General features: G+C 32.5%; 1 protein-coding gene across 1 annotated transcript in view; it reads right to left on the bottom strand.

Moving 5' to 3' along the window:
* Positions 1–16,467, bottom strand: part of LOC139512968 (ATP-binding cassette sub-family C member 3-like) — a 51,818-nt gene extending 35,351 nt beyond the window's left edge. The window contains exons 1-4 of the mRNA XM_071300973.1: positions 16,421–16,467; positions 6,673–6,736; positions 5,886–6,059; positions 1,767–1,901 (exon numbers count right to left, since the gene is read on the bottom strand). Coding sequence (XP_071157074.1) covers positions 1,767–1,901; positions 5,886–6,059; positions 6,673–6,714 — 351 coding nt within the window. The 5' untranslated portion in view covers positions 6,715–6,736; positions 16,421–16,467. The remainder of the gene's footprint in view (positions 1–1,766; positions 1,902–5,885; positions 6,060–6,672; positions 6,737–16,420) is intronic.
* Positions 16,468–17,150: the final 683 nt, after the last annotated feature.

Below are 17,150 nucleotides of genomic sequence, written 5' to 3' on the forward strand. Positions count from 1 at the left end.
ATATTCAGAACGTTACGACATTTAAAATCAGTTCTGTTAATCTTTAGATTTGCTATGTTTTTACATTTTTCGAGGACTAAGTGATTGGGCATAATGCAATGTTCTTATTATAAATTATAAATGAATAAATATCAACCTGTATTTATTTGAGTTAACCTGTAAAAGGATGCGCGCATTTGCACGCAATTAAAATGGTAATGCGCGCAAATGCAATGCTCCGAAAAATTCTACATTAAATTTTACAATTTATGTGATTCGACAAATTGTCCTTCCTGATATCCTATTAATATTTTTCTATTCTCCTAGATTTAATTCCTATAGATAACAAGGAGAGAATAATGTTTGTCTCGCTAAGGCTGTTTATTCAATTCAGTTTAATCAACTGCTGTTCTAGTCATCGTTCAAATTACGGTTCCCAAAGGTCGAGTGGGGTATAGAAATTTTGCAAGTTACAAGGACTTCTCCCATACAGCAGTACTGTAGACCCGATGCTAAAAAGGGATGTTTGAACAATCAACCAATCCAATTTTAATGTATTTACTTTAAGGGAAAAATAAAAATTTAGTTCTTGACATTGCTTATTTCGGTTCCTTGTGTGTGCGGTGTGAAAATAAAGAGAATTATCTCAATTGTATACGTATTTTGTTCTATCGTTTTTAAATGTCTAATCTAAACGGACAATTGATTACGACGTTGGTGTCATAATTCAAATGGTTTGTGATTCGTTCTGGTTATTGTCAACATCCTAAATCCTTTTCACCCACACATGATATATTTTCTTCACAACTTTTTCTTCAGAAGAAATTTTGATAGAACTTAATTGCATATGATGTCATAGTTCGAATCTTAAAACTGTTTCTTATTTTTAATACTCTTTTCGTTTTTGATGGAAACAAATACTTTCAAATATTTATCAATTATGGACTTTTGACGAGGTCATTACGTTACATATGGACCTGTTTAGAGTATATTGACCGAGGACTAAGTAAGTGTGTCAATATAATATTACAGGTCCATATATATCGTATTGATTGATCGAGGGAAAGTCCGCTAATTTTTATACTGAACAACTTTATTGCTCGTTGCGTTAGCGTTCTTGTATTCTCAGCGTCTGCATTTAACATAAATTCTTGATATCTCCTTCTGATAAACATGCAAATATCTTTCCGTCTGCTCAATGCGGCGCTTCCTCCAAGGTTTTTATGTGTGACTTCATGACGTCATAAATAAAATTTTAGCAACGGGTTATTTATACTGACTGTCAATATACATAATATACATAAAAAAAAGAAACATAGCGTCAATATACCTAAAAATAGAAACAAGGCTTGGGATACGTAAAAGAATCCTTGCAACACGCGATCGTAATATCCAATAAAAACACTAGATGCCACACCATATGTAATATACCCCTAATGATATTCGGCACCAATCTATCAATAAATAGTTACAGACTGCAAATATGGTTTTCTCTTATAACGTTTTGTCATCTTTCTGTTTTAATCGGCAATTTAATATTAGTTTTTTGAAATCGACATAGAACAATAGCGTCTTCGTAGGTCCAAAATATTAAAATATTCCTCGATTTCCAAGTATTTCTTTGAAATAACTGGAAGAATAGTTTCGTGTGGGTGGCACCTACTGAAAAAAATCTGGATTCGCTCTTGAAAATATCGGTATATTAGATGACTCGGTGAAAAATCAGAGTTTTCTTTTAGTTTACTGCAATAATTATTTAATTACTAATTAGTAGCGCATTCACTTACAACAGCCAACAACTGGAAAACAGCACAAACATAATATATGGATGGAGGGTCTGTAAAACTGTCACAGCGATATCCAAGAGATCTGTTAACACTGATATCAGCTAACCACAGGAACGCAACAACAAAACATAAAACCTACATAATTTATAAGATAATTATAGTTGAATTATAAGATTATAGTTAGATCATAGTAGTTCTATTTCAATATCAACTCGTGTTTTATTCAAGTTTTTCTTCATTTTAACACTCCAACAATGTTTCTTTTATACTCTAAATGATATTACCAAATTAGTACAATACAATATACAATAATAATTTATTGAACGTCTCACCATCAATAATACAGTATACACATTTCACATTATAAAAGTAAACCTTTTTAAAAATTATTAATGCCATTCTAAAAGAATTATGAGAGACGGATTAAAAGGAACTAGTATTTACAAATTTTCAAAAAGCAATTATAAAACAAAAGTTAAATCATAAATAAAGGCAACAGTAGTATACCGCTGTTCAAAACTCATAAATCCATGGACAAAAAACAAAATCGGGGTAACAAACTAAAACCGAGGGAAACGCATTAAATATAAGAGAACAACGACATAACACTAAAATGTAACACACATAGACAAAATCCCACGAGAATAACAAATATAACATATATATATAACATCAAAACCAAATACATGAATTTGAGATAGACAAGTACCGTGACACGTCTTATCGCAATGTGAATTTACACTCAAAAATAAAAGAAAACAAACGACACAACGTTATAATGTAATACACACAGAAACGAACTATAATATAACAATGGCCATATTCCTGACTTGGTACAGGGCATTTTTAAAGGAAAAAATGGTGGGTTGAACCTGGTTTTGTGGCATGCCAAACCTCGCACTTTTATGGCCATGTGAAATATAACATCAAAATGACAACACAGGACTACAATATAAATAAATTGGAGAACACAATTGACAAAGAATCACACGAACAACAGCCAACAAAAGGCAACAAGTTCAAAATTTTAATACGCCAGAAGTGTAGTTTGTCCACACAAGACCTACGTGTGACGCCCAGATACAAAAGTTTGAAAGCCGAAACGAGTACAAAGTTGAACAGCATCGAGGACCAAAAAGATCAAAAAGGTTGTGCCAAAAACGGCAAGGGTTTTCTGTTCGTTACCAGAAAATCCCTATAATTTAGAATAATTTATACTTTTGCAAACAGTAAATTTTATAAAATGAATATTCAAAAGATGTACATGATAAAACTGAAGTGTTAACTAATTACAGGAAACAACTGAAATACATTTACATAACCAGACATTTGAAACACAAAAGTAGACACATCCGAATAAGTTTAAACCTCTACGCCAAAAAAACATATTTACATCAATTATCGGTATAAAAAACGTCGTCTACGGTCTAAAATAAGCTTGCAGGTTTTGGCACATTTTTGTATCACATTAATATTATCACTCGCTAAAATAAATGAAAGTTTCAAAGAATTCGGGAATAGACGTAAATTTTCGTTTTCAAAGTTTAAAAACTTATACAGTTCGTCTCTAAGATCGTCGTATAACGGACATTCAGTCAATACATGCTCCTCGTTTTCAATTTTATCGTCACAAACAAAACAAGTTCTTTGATCTATTGGAGGACTCTCGGGTGTCCTGTCTCCACACGTGTTGGGGCAACACCACAGCGAAACTGAGAGTATGCTCTTCTGTGCGATGGTATTATAAGTTTAGTATTGAAACATAATGGAGTACACTCTTGATAAGCTGTATGGCAAGCGGTCTTCAATATATTTTGTTAAATTCGTATTTTAGACTTTATTTTATGTGTGAAGACGCTGACATAGATTTGAAATTAAGCTTTATTCATTGAATGTTAAAATCCAAATAATTCTTTTTATTACATATTATTTGTAAGAAATTTGTAACACATTCCGTTTCAAACCCTTAGGGCGTCAATTTGTTTTTACAGTTGGCGAACGTATTACTAACACCCTTTTGTGCCCTAATACATAAAAATACCAATTCACATGATAATAAACCAATTCTTTGTAATATAAGAGAATGATAATCCCCATCTTCGTAATGAAGAACGAGCGTTCTAAGTTGAACTGTAATGTTTAAAAAAAAATAGTCACAATAAAATTAAATAAATAAGCAAATAAACACACAATTATAAAAGTACAGTGTAAAAGTTCATAAGCTAATGTATACTTAGTGAGTCTATAGTCTGTTGAGGTTGAAATTTCAATTGACATTTTTTTTTTGGGGGGGGGGGGGATAAAACTCTGACAACTATAGATTTATAGTTTGTCATCTATTGTTCCAAAATATAAGATAATAATTTCTGGTAAGCCAAATCTGTCATCTCATGAAAAAAAATCATATTTATTTTTTCACGTCCAACTTCATCATATTTGCATTCTTCTACTTTTTTGTTAATATAATATGGAAATGTGTGACATTTAGTTAGGATTTCCAATAGCAAATGCAATGCACTAATTTGTTTCTTAAAGACAACAGAACAAATGGATTTTTATCTTTATTATGACAGAAATGAAATATATATATATACAACTCGTCTAAACATCAACCCAACAATGTTAGATCTGTAAATTTGCTTTCGCAATATATATATATATAACTCGTCTAAACATCAACCCAACAATGTTAGATCTGTAAATTTGCTTTCGCAAATTTTGGTTCTTCCCTCGCCGGGATTCGAACCCATGCTACTGTGATATCGTGACACCAAATCGCCTGCACTGCAGCCGTCCCGCTAGACCACACGACCACCTGGGCTATATATATATATCGTTTAAAGAAGGCAGTGGCTATTCGTCCGGCTAGCCGGACAAATAGTCAAAAATGTCTATTCATCCGGTAAGCCGGAGGAATAGCATTTTTACGGGTTTTCGCTATTTGTCCGGCCAAAAATAAAATGAAGATATAACATCGTGTTTTGAAGGTTTTAAATAAAGCACAAGTTGTTTTAAAATATATTGTCTAACATCGTTTTATGAAAAAGAACCCTATCAAATAAAAAAATATACATTTGATTCCGATTTTTTTATTCTAATATTCTAAAGGAATCTGGGTATTTATAGGGGGGCGGGCAAAAATGATTCTCTCTTTTGTTGTTCTGCCTATGAATTTCCTGTAAAGTAAATAGTCGGGCCATTTATTATTGGCTTTATCTATGATTACAAAAGATCCTGAATTTATTTTTTCTGTGATGTTTGGTTAGTAAGGTCCTCATAAGATTATGCACGATGTTTCATTTAAATTGTTCGGCGATTTTTAATTCATAGGAAATTAGGGAAAAGGGTAGGCACGTGTAACCTGTCCCAAAAAGTAGGATTGTGTTTTCAATCAGATTTTTAGAAGAAAAAAAATGTATATTAGATACAACAGATAACAACAGATAAAAAGCCCCCCCCCCCCCCCCCCCCCCCCCCCAAACCCTGGTGTCTTATTCCCAGTCCAGGCATATCAGTATGTTCATAGATCTCCGTTGTAGTATAACTTGAAAATAATGCATCCAAGCAAGTTTAATATAGTATTTTTTCCGAATGCGTTTTGCCTCCATAAGGTAAATGGGAGTAAATCATCAATTTCACTTGGATTTCAGGCTTATTCCTCACAGTTAATATGTATACGCTATTATTCTGGAATCACTCCTGTAGACATTCGTTTAAAGCAATCACATTCTCTCTGGTTTTCTCTATGACATCTTTAAATATAAATCACGATCTCCAATTCTCAAAACTTCCATTGCATATATACGCGCGTATGTTATCCGATACCGCGTGTGTTATCCGATACCGCGTGTGTTACCCGACACCTCATCCGGGACACTTTCCGCGTCACATGACACTTTTATTGATATTGAAGATTTGCGCATCCGCAGACGGATGGCCGGACGAATAGAGATTTTTAACTATTCGTCCGGCTAGCCGGACGAATAGACACTCCGTTTAAAGAAAAGGTTGGATGGCCATAAATACGGAACGTGAGTAACATTATTTACGGGTAAAAAGAAGTTTTGAGATACACACAAGTTATGAAGAAATGAAATTACACGACTAGTTTTAACTTACAGTTTTCACAATACTGAGTGGTGTCAGGGGAATTTGTTGTCTCTGTCGTTTGATAATATTGTAGATGTAAAAGGGCATGCCTAGAATCAACCATACCACCGGTATGAACGCGGGAACGATGTTCCGGAAACAATCCGTAAAGTTAGGACCAGAAGCTGATAGCTCTTCGTCTGTCTATAAAATCATTAAAACAAAATGTTAAAAACAGTACTAATATTCGGATTAAAATAGAATTCAGGAACTAAATTTATCCTTTATGTAAAATTATTATTATTATTATTATTATTATTATTATTATTATTATTATTATTATTATTATTATTATTATTATTATTATTATTATTATTATTATTATTATTATTATAAAATACAAAAGATCTCTTATAACTTTTAAAAGAAGTGAAAAAAAAAAAATTGTTAGAAAATCATAAAAGAACCAATGTATAATAATTGTTAGAAAGAATAAAAAAAAAACTGATTTTGAAATATATTGCATAAAAAACTATACGATTAAATTTACTGATAAACAATTAACTTTATATAAAATGGGCATGGTAAAATGAAGGAGACAATAAAACCATACAAATAAAAATAAGTTGGAAATTTAAAAAATATATAGTGAAAAATTCAAAATATTACAATGTGATGGATAAAATTTATTACCGAAAGGTAATCTCTTATAATTTCATCGGTCAAAACTAATTCTTCACGTTTAAAAAAAAATCAAACAAGATGTTCAGTAAAAAGTAACATGTTATGGTTATTTAAACTTCGGACTGTAACTTACCCAGAGTGACGAATTCCCACAGAAAGAGGACATGCTGTTCATCCGTCAGCATACAACAACTGAACTGAAAACCAACGGAGATTAAGATGATTATTTAGTTTTAATTAACAATTCCTTGAGGGCTAAATGGTGGTATTTAAGTTTTTGTTATAAACAGAATTAGAGAGATAATGTATTTGTATTCTACGTAATATCTATTTATGTATCATAATATCAATACACATGGAGTAATCTTAAGAAAATATATCTACATCTAAAGAAACAAATGGAGATAAGGTATACAAATAAAATCTTTCCAACACAAGATGTGTTATAAATGTCCGAGTATTATCAATTAACTATTATAACTGAATTGTTTTGCATGGAAGTGTGATTTAAAAACGACATCCATCTTGTAGGTGTAGAACGCCTTTTGGAGATTTACTAGGATACATATGTTTCCATTTCCTTAAAATGCAATTACTTTTCATGGAACATTTTACCTAAAAATCATCATAAGAACTTTCTTCCCTCAAGATATTTTGTTTTCAAGTAATTTTTGCTTAATCCACACTGTTTATCATTTTGTTTTGAAATAATTCAGATTTTGATTTTGCACTCATCGATCTAACAGAAACAGTAGAGAAAGACAATACCAAGGCGACAATCAAAAACTATAACTGATAAAACTGACAACGCAATGTATCCTCTCCGAAAAACAGAAAATCAAAGGTTCACGAAACACTGTACACAGAAAACTTTAAAGAGTGAGCCAACGAACCCTACACAAATCAGGGTTGAACTTGTTGGTTCAGAGGGGTGAGCAGTTCCTGCTCCACTTGTGACACTCCGATCGGGTTTTTCGATGCAAATAAAAATTCGAAGATAAAAACAAAAATATAAAATTATTCCGTATTCAGTAATATCTGTCCTCTGAGTCTTACTAGATTAGAAATCTGTGCTTCGCCTGGTTGAAGCAATTGACATTTCAGGGCTGACGCTTGCAAGGCTCATATGTTTGAAGAATTATGCATTTTGAGGCAAAATAAAATAAGAGAACGGAAAATAATTGTGTGGATGTAAGTACGTACTTACGGACGGACAAAAGTAACACTTAATAAATACCCCCTCCGCTGCAGCGGGTCATTTAAAAAAAAATTCAGGCGTTTGTATACTGAAATTGTACATACCCGACCAATGCCCGATAAGGTTTGTCTGGTCTTGTCGAAATCAGGCTGAGATCGAGTTTATTTGGTCTAGCTAGTCGAGTAAAGACCGTGTAGCGATTGTGAATTGGTCGGAACTAATATGTATTCAATTAGTGGTCGGGTTGGAGTCGTGATGGAGTCATTAATGAGTCGTGAATGGTCGAGTTAAGGTCGTGTACAGTCGGATAGCAGTCGGGTAGAAGTCGTAAACAGGCTTGATCAAGAATTTGGTAACGCTTGGTCGAGGAATTTTGGACAATCGCGATCATCGAGTTGGTCTGATTGACAGTGTGAACCTAGCTTTTAATAACAATACATGAAAGCGAAGTTCAAGATTTATAATATCACAAAAATATAAATTGAGCTATAAAATGACTCTTTGACAGTATTATAATGTAAATTTTGGCACACGACTGTATAAGCAGCTAAAGAAATGTATTCTTAACAATTTAGAAAATCACAATTCTAAACAATTAATCCTAAAAAGGAACAATAACATCCCGTTTTATTTTGATACATGAAAGAATATTGATATCTTTAAAAAGGTTAAACAATTAAAAATAAAATAAATACATTTATATAATAAATAAATAAATAGAAAGAGCTGTCCAAACTGTTTTAACGTTATGAAAAAAACCAACACCGAAGCATGACCCAGTAAACGGAACCTCATACTCTTAATATTTCTTAAAAGAAAGTACCCCTTCCTTCATTTATCGTATACATTTCAAATATTTGAATCATTATTTTTATTTTTGCTAGTTTAGCAAACAAACGAATTACACGACGAAAAAGTCTGCATTGGTATATCAAGTATAAATCAGTTTACAGTTACTCACGTGTAGTATTTAAGTGGCGTAAAAAGCATTCTTTAATGTGAATATTTTTTATATATAATTGTTAATGTTAGCTTTAGTTTACAAAAACATGTTTGTCCAAAAATGGATAAATACTATGCGATTATTCGAAAACCATTTGACACAGAAATACAGATATTATGACACACCCTCTGGTATTGGTAAATATACATGGCAAGTATAAAGGAGTAGGTCCGGTAAGGGCCAATTTTGGCCTCAAATTTCAGGTTCATCTGACGAAAGATTTTGACCACTTATTAAACACTTAAGTGTCTATTTTATTTGAATTAATTAGTTTAGGTGAAAGATTTTAATTGATTGGGTCATAAAAAACGATCCGATTCAAGCTCAAATATGAAAAATCTACCAAATATGCCGAAAAATGTCACTTTTCAGATGGTTTTTGGTAAAAATGAAAGTGGCCGCATCCGTGTTCATCCTCAACCTTTATATATAATATGTATTATCATCGTATACAACTTACATTTCAATATTAAGGATGAACACGAATGCGGCCACTTTCGTTTTACACGAAAACTCTCTAGAATTTAACTGATATGCTAGAATTATGAAGTCTTTATTATTTAGCATGACTTAATGGTGCTAGTACCGGATATATGTACAATGTAATTGTCAAAAACAGCCCATATTTATGTAGCAGAAGCATTCTACTGTCCAATAAATAACTAGAAGTTTACATTTTAACAATTTTGTAAAACTGCTATATTTTGGGGCCAAAAAGGGGTCTTACTGAACCTACTCCAAATTGAAATCATAATTAACGGTTCTCAAGATATAGAGCGGACACGACCTTTTATTAAATAGGACATGGGATTTTCAACTGAAACCAACGTTTTTGACCTTGACCATTGACCAAACATTATGACACAACCTCTGGTGTTGTTTATATACATGCCAGCCAAGTATATGAATGATAACGGTTCTCAAGATATAGAGCGGACATAATGTGTTACGGACGGACGAACAGATGGACTGATCGCTGATCGCCATTCGGCGTGGCCCTAATACACTTTCTGTTTATTGCTTTATACTGAGTTTATTGCCTACTGTTTCCGGGTAATTTTTCATAAAACAATATAAATTCGTTAGAGCCCTCTAGTATTTATTCTGTAAATATATATATAATGATAGTTACAAACAGTATAAATATACTATTAAACAAAAGTTTTCAAAGAATATTATTATCGAAAATATGACCCCTTCTGTACGAACTTTTCAAACTGCAAAAGTATCAAAACATCAAATATAATCAATAACAGAGATCGGTCATATTTTACATTAACCAAGGGGAAACTTCGTGCAAAGCATCATTATTTACTTTTTCATTGCATTTAATAGAAAAAGGCGACTTTGTGGCAAATAAATCAAGTTTTTTTATATAGAAAATCTACAGAGAATAATTTTGTTATAAAATTTTAAACATAGATTACTCCCTTGTTTTTCTATGATGTGCTAGCGTTAAAATTTACTGTTTACAAAAAGTTCAAAATTATCTTTAAATCCCTCAAAAAGACTCAAGATGAGTCACTAAAGTCCAGCGCACCCTAACAGGTGTACTTGATTTGGTCCATATTTATATTTGTTTTAACCAATAACTAAATTAATAAACTTGTTTTAAGGAAATCAATATTTGCATTGCATGAAATAATCCTTTATCTATCAGTCACTGAATTTCCAAATATCAGAGTACAAAGGGAAAGGCTGTGGATTTTCTATAAACTTTCCATATTTTTTTATGTTTAGCATTGAATCAACACAAGGGTACATAAAACTTAGAAATAAAAAAGACAAACCTTTAAATATATAACTAATGACAAAACCCATCCAAAGGTTTCAACGACTGAATACAGGTGTACATTTATTACGGTAAATAGATTTAGCATGCAGGTAAAAAGGTGTGTTTGATCTACTTGATGTCTCGGAGGACAAACAATTTTTCATATGAATTTTCACTCGTCAATATTTTTCATTAACGTTTCAATTTTCTTAACATATTTAAAGTTTTTATTTAGAAGAAGATCACTTGCATAATCAAATAAAATAAAATATTTTATTATTCCAATTCGTATTCCAAATCGTATGGATAAATCCATTGTTTTTGCTTTGTAAATATGTGCCCATCATATTTTTTTCAGACTAACGTATCAAGTATCGACCTCTTTTTATGAAAAAAGTTGGGATTAACTAATAAAAAAAGGCAGGACCGAAAAGAGTGGAAAATAAATAGGCAAGACAGAGTTTACAACTAAACAAATGCAAGACAACACTTTTCATCCTAGCCCCACTAAAAATCAAATGATAGCTCCCTAATGCTGACATAATAATGCTAAAAGTTGCACAAAAACATGGTATCATTCCTGACTATACATGCTATTCAAATTTTTTTTAAAGCACTCAGAAACACGTTTTCATTATTGCAACCAATTAACCAACATCGCTTTTATAATGCCGTAAACACATTTGGTATTAAACGATGGGCAATAATATATTTTTAGGGTGGGAAGGGGGCTAGGATGATATTAAAAAAAAGGAAGGACAGGTCTTTTGAACTAAGGGAAAAAAAGGCAGGATAAGAAACTTTGCAAAACATAATAGGATGACATTACCAAAAAAATGTCAGGATAAACGAATAAAAAAATAGTCAGGACCGATTAGAATGAGAAAGAAAAAGACAGGACAGATATCATACAACTAAAAATAAGTGCAGGACAAAACTTGTTATCCTACCCCTTTATCCTCCTAGTAGTATTACAAGACTTGTAATAGCTTCTATCAATCCTACACTAATTTAGCGTTCCGGCGGTTTTTGTATTAGAAATTCTATATACTCAAGATACCAGCCATCATGAGGTCTGGGTTCTTCTATTATATAATATAAGTTCAATTTTATCGACGTTATATAACGGCTAAATTTTTATGCTTTTTATAAGCTTTTATTGGTTTGACCGAAAGTATATTTTGCGAACCTCATCATGTTTTAGTAGATCCAAAGTTTATGGAACGACACAGAAAGCAACGACAGCCTTGTATGGAGTTATACAAAAAAGTCATTTATTAATTAATCTTTATTCAATAAAATATCAACTTAATCTATTTGAAAAAGTAGTAATTACCTATCATATACTGTAGGACTGTAAAGTTTGTGGATTTGAAAAAAAAATATTATCGAACAGGTTCACCTGAAATTTCTGAAACATATTCTGCACTTGAAAAAATTTAGTATATAAGTATAGACTTCAAAATTTTACAGTGGACGTTTGTATTGAATAATCGTCGTTTGGGTCGACAATTAAGCCTGTTCAAATTACAAAAATCTGGGATTTGAAATCCGATACAAATAAAAACAAGAATGTGTCCAAAGTACACGGATGCCCCACTCGCACTATCCTTTTCCATGTTCCATGGACCGTGAAATTGGATAATAATCTAATTTGGTATTAAAATTAGAAAGATTATACTATAGGGAACATATGTACTAAGTTTCAAGTTGATTGGACTTCAATTTTATCAAAAACTACCTTGACCAAAAACTTTAACCTGAAACTCCCACTTTCATTTTCTATGTTAAGTGGACCGTGAAATTGGGGTCAAAAGTCTAATTTGGCTTCAAAATTAAAAAGATTATATCATAAGCAACAAGTTTACTAAGTTTCAAGTTGATTGGACTTCAGCTTCACCAAAAACTACCTTGACCAAAAACTTTAACCTGAAACTCCCACTTTCATTTTCTATGTTCAGTGGACCGTGAAATTGGGGTCAAAAGTCTAATTTGGCTTCAAAATTAAAAAGATTATATCATAAGCAACAAGTTTACTAAATTTCAAGTTGATTGGACTTCAGCTTCACCAAAAACTACCTTGACCAAAAAATTTAACATGAAACTCCCACTTTCATTTTCTATGTTCAGTGGACCGTGAAATTGGGGTCAAAAGTCTAATTTGGCTTCAAAATTAAAAAGATTATATCATAAGCAACAAGTTCACTAAGTTTCAAGTTGATTGGACTTCAGCTTCACCAAAAACTACCTTGACCAAAAACTTTAACCTGAAACTCCCACTTTCATTTTCTATGTTCAGTGGACCGTGAAATTGGGGTAAAAAGTCTAATTTGGCTTTAAAATTAGAAAGATCATATCATAAGAAACAAGTCTACCAAGTTTCAAAATGATTGGACTTCAGCTTCATCAAAACTACCTTGACCAAAAACTTTAACCTGAACGGACGGACGCACAGTCGAACGGAGCCACAGACCAGAAAACATAATGCCCCTCTACTATCGTAGGTGGGGCATGAAAAGTGTAGTATTTTAGAGCGTTACAATATGTGACGAGCCATGTATTTTGTGTCCGTATTTTAGAGTGTTACAATACGTAACAACCCATGTATTTTGTGTTCGTATTTTAGAGCGTTACACTATGTGACGAGCCATGTATTTCGGGTCCGTATTTTAGAGCGTTACAATAAGTGACGAGCCATGTATTTTGGGTCCGTATTTTAGAGCGTTACACTATGTGACGAGCCATGTATTTCGGGTCCGTATTTAAGAGCGTTACAATATGTGACGAGCCATGTATTTTGGATCCGTATTTTAGAGCGTTACAATAAGTGACGAGCCATGTATTTTGGGTCCGTATTTTAGAGCGTTACACTATGTGACTAGCCATGTATTTCGGGTCCGTATTTAAGAGCGTTACAATATGTGACGAGCCATGTATTTTGGGTCCGTATTTTAGAGTGTTACACTATGTGACGAGCCATGTATTTTGGGTCCGTATTTTAGAGCGTTACAATATGTGACGAGCCATGTATTTTGGGTCCGTATTTTAGAGTGTTACAATATGTGACGAGCCATGTATTTTGGGTCCGTATTTTAGAGTGTTACACTATGTGACGAGCCATGTATTTTGGGTCCGTATTTTAGAGCGTTACACTATGTGACGAGCCATGTATTTTGGGTCCGTATTTTAGAGCGTTACACTATGTGACAAGCCATGTATTTTGGGTTCGTATTTTAGAGCGTTACAATATGGGAAATCCAAGAGGTCTATGTTGCAAGTTGAGATATATAATAATGCAAAAAGTACCTACATGTATATACAAGAGAAACAATACTGCAAAGTTTCAGAGTGGGCCATTTATTGAGTATTGCTAATAAGAAACGGCCGTAAAATTGACAATGTTGCCCTTGTTCCTGGTATTTGGTAAAAAAAATTAAATTGAACAATTCTTGAACTACAAGGAATTTGTGCGTCAAATGTGATCAAACCCCTTATATAGCATTCAGAATAAGATGACAATTACGAATTCAAATATTATATAGCAGTAAATTGACCTGATCCCATGTGATATCACTTAAAAAACCGGATCTACACTAGAATAAAATAGACCGATTCACTCGAGAAAAAAACTGATCTCAACTGGACATCTATAAAACTACCGTGAATATCCGGGCCATTTATCGAGCTAAAAATGCGAAGGAAAGTTGGTACGGAAATGAAAAGGCCTTTCAACTTTCTAATATTTTCTCTGTAAGCAATGTAAAATGTATCGCCTAAAATTCACAGTTTGTTGAATAAAATCTCAGGTACTAAAATAGTTGTCAGTAGGTGGTAAGATTTTTTTTTAGTACGATAACAGCGTATTTGATTTTTGTCTGACATGTTTTTTATTATGATACATTAAAAAAGTATGTGCATATACAATGTATGTGTACTACAATGTATTCATATGTCCTGTAAACATGTGACGAGTGGACAATAATCTTAACTCAATCGCTGTTAGTATATATATATGTTCAGTTAGGCATTCTAAAAACAGGGACGTCTGATGTCACCCCAAATCAACGTAGAGTAACATGCCCTTGGATTTCAGCGACACTTTCGACATTTCTCAACGCCCACAAGAATTTTGTTAAAAAGACATTAAAAATCAATATTTAATGATTTTATGTGGTTATAAATACGTCAGTTAACTCTAAATGTCAATTGTTCAAGTCGACGCCTTATATGAGAGTTTTTAAAAATATGAATTCCCATGATTTACTGGTTTTCCGCCCAAAATAAATATCGACATGTACAGTCTTGTAACTATAAGTACAATCCACATATAAATCATTGTGGTTATCAAATATGTAAATAATAGTAATGTAAAAGTGTCGCCCTGTATGATCATAACTCATGAGAAAATAATTTGAACCTCCTAAACATGTTTATTGATTTCTACAATTACCAGATTTTGTCTATCAATAAACATTATAGCACTAATTTCTCTGTTTAGTCACGTAGTCACTTAGATCTTCTTCCTTTGTCGAAGAAACTTGAAATTATTTTAAATTGCCTCTGACTTTCTTTTAAAAATTCATATGTTCTAACTGTCATAACCACAATCCCGTCGGCAAATACTAATGTCTTTTCCTCTCCTGTCACTTTCCAAATTAAACATAATCATCCAACGACGGGTGCCACATGTAGGGCAGGATCTACTTACCCTTCCTGATCACCTGTGATCATCCCGTTTTCTATCTATTTATCTATTATAATATTGTGTTCTTTTGCTTTTCTTTTTTATCATTAATTATTAGTTTGATAGTAAAGATAAAAATATGTTCATGTACCGATAATTTCAAACATCGGCTTGTGTCTTAGAGATATCCACCATTCCCTGAGGCTTTATCACTAGATGTTTCAATAACGAATTATAGCATGACGGGTATCTCAAGCGGAGCAGAAATTCTGATTTTCATGGAGAACCTCGGTATCCATCGAATCAATGTTGATCAATTTTGTTTTCTGTGAAGAGTATTGTGGACTTGCTTATCTTTTCGTCATTATATTGTGTGAGTATTCCTGGCGATATTATTTCCCCTTTCTTTTATTTAATGATGATTTCTTTACTTTGCTAGTTAAGTTACAAGTTTTCTGCCATATAAATTACAAAGAAGACATCCATTAAACCTATGTGACAAAGAACAACTACACATTTAGTATTTCTTCTTTTACTTTCTAATTTTTGCTATTAAGCCCCTTTTACAACTTTTAGCTCCTTATAATAATTTTTCTACAGTTTCTATTGTCAAAGAATTCAAAATAGATTCAAACTGATTTTTTTCTGCTTTCTTTGTCATCAATGCATTAACATTGACATAATTACAATAAAAGATTAGCTAATAGTTGACTAATACTTATTACCGAACGTGGTTAAGGGTGACAAACAAACAAACAAGTTGGAAAACCCTATTTGGTAAATATATATATATATATTGTTGTGAAACTAACCCTTTTCAACAGGCGCCAGCGGGGTACTGACACCTGCGTCATCAAAAATACACATCATAGTATTTACAAACAACATTATATGATTGATTGTAATAAAAATGGTACAAGATACTTGCAAAAAGCTTTAAAAGTCTTATAAATACATTAACGCTAAAATATGATAATACATTGGTTATTTCGTAAAAGTGCATTACAGTGACAATTTCATATGCATATATACTTGGAAATCTTTCGTCCATAAAAGATTTAAAAAAACCAATCTTGAAACTAAAAACGATTGCACACAATTCAAGATATTATACATTGGAAATTTTATCAGGTAGAAAAAAGTTATCAAAGGTAAAAGAACGTTCATTCATAACGTCTACAAGGTGTTTATTTTACGATATTGTCTAAACTACATGTATTACCTAAGTCTGGAGAATACAAGCAACCCAGATCACCCATCATGAACTGTATTTGTGATAACGGTGGCAACTCTGAAAAAACAGATATCCATTTTTAAACTCTCGAAACATGCTTGTACATGTCAGTACTTGTTCTTTTTCTGATTGCCGAGATAGAAGGACAATCTACGGAAGCCGATAAGGGCCATTAAAAAAAAAAATTATGTCGTAAATACGACATAGCATGTCGTAAATACGACATAGCATGTCGTAATTTCAACATAACATGTCGTTATTACGACATCGCTTTGTCGTAATTTCGACATAATATGTCGTTATATCGACATCGCTATGCCGTAATTTCGACATAACATGTCGTTATAACGACATAGCTATGTCGTGAGAACGACATAGCTATTTCGTAATAACGACATAGCGATGTCGTTATAACGACATATTATGATAGCCAAGAGACTAAATGACACAGAAATTAACAATAGGTCATCATAATACCCCCAATAATTAGAAAAGCCCCCGCATAGTCAGCTATAAAAGAGGGACGAAAGATACCCGAGGGAGAGCCCCCGAAATGCTGTGTGGCAGACAGTGTTATTAATTAATTATTAGCTCCCTTGGTAAAACTCCAAATTTCATATTTAATGTATTTCATTGTTAAATAATTTACATGCAGCTTAATAATTATATAATATTTGTTAATTGTATAGCTTTTGCTATTTGAATTCATTGGTTAAAG

The sequence above is a fragment of the Mytilus edulis genome, chromosome 2 (assembly GCF_963676685.1).
Source record: "Mytilus edulis chromosome 2, xbMytEdul2.2, whole genome shotgun sequence".
NCBI classification, from domain to species: domain Eukaryota; kingdom Metazoa; phylum Mollusca; class Bivalvia; order Mytilida; family Mytilidae; genus Mytilus; species Mytilus edulis.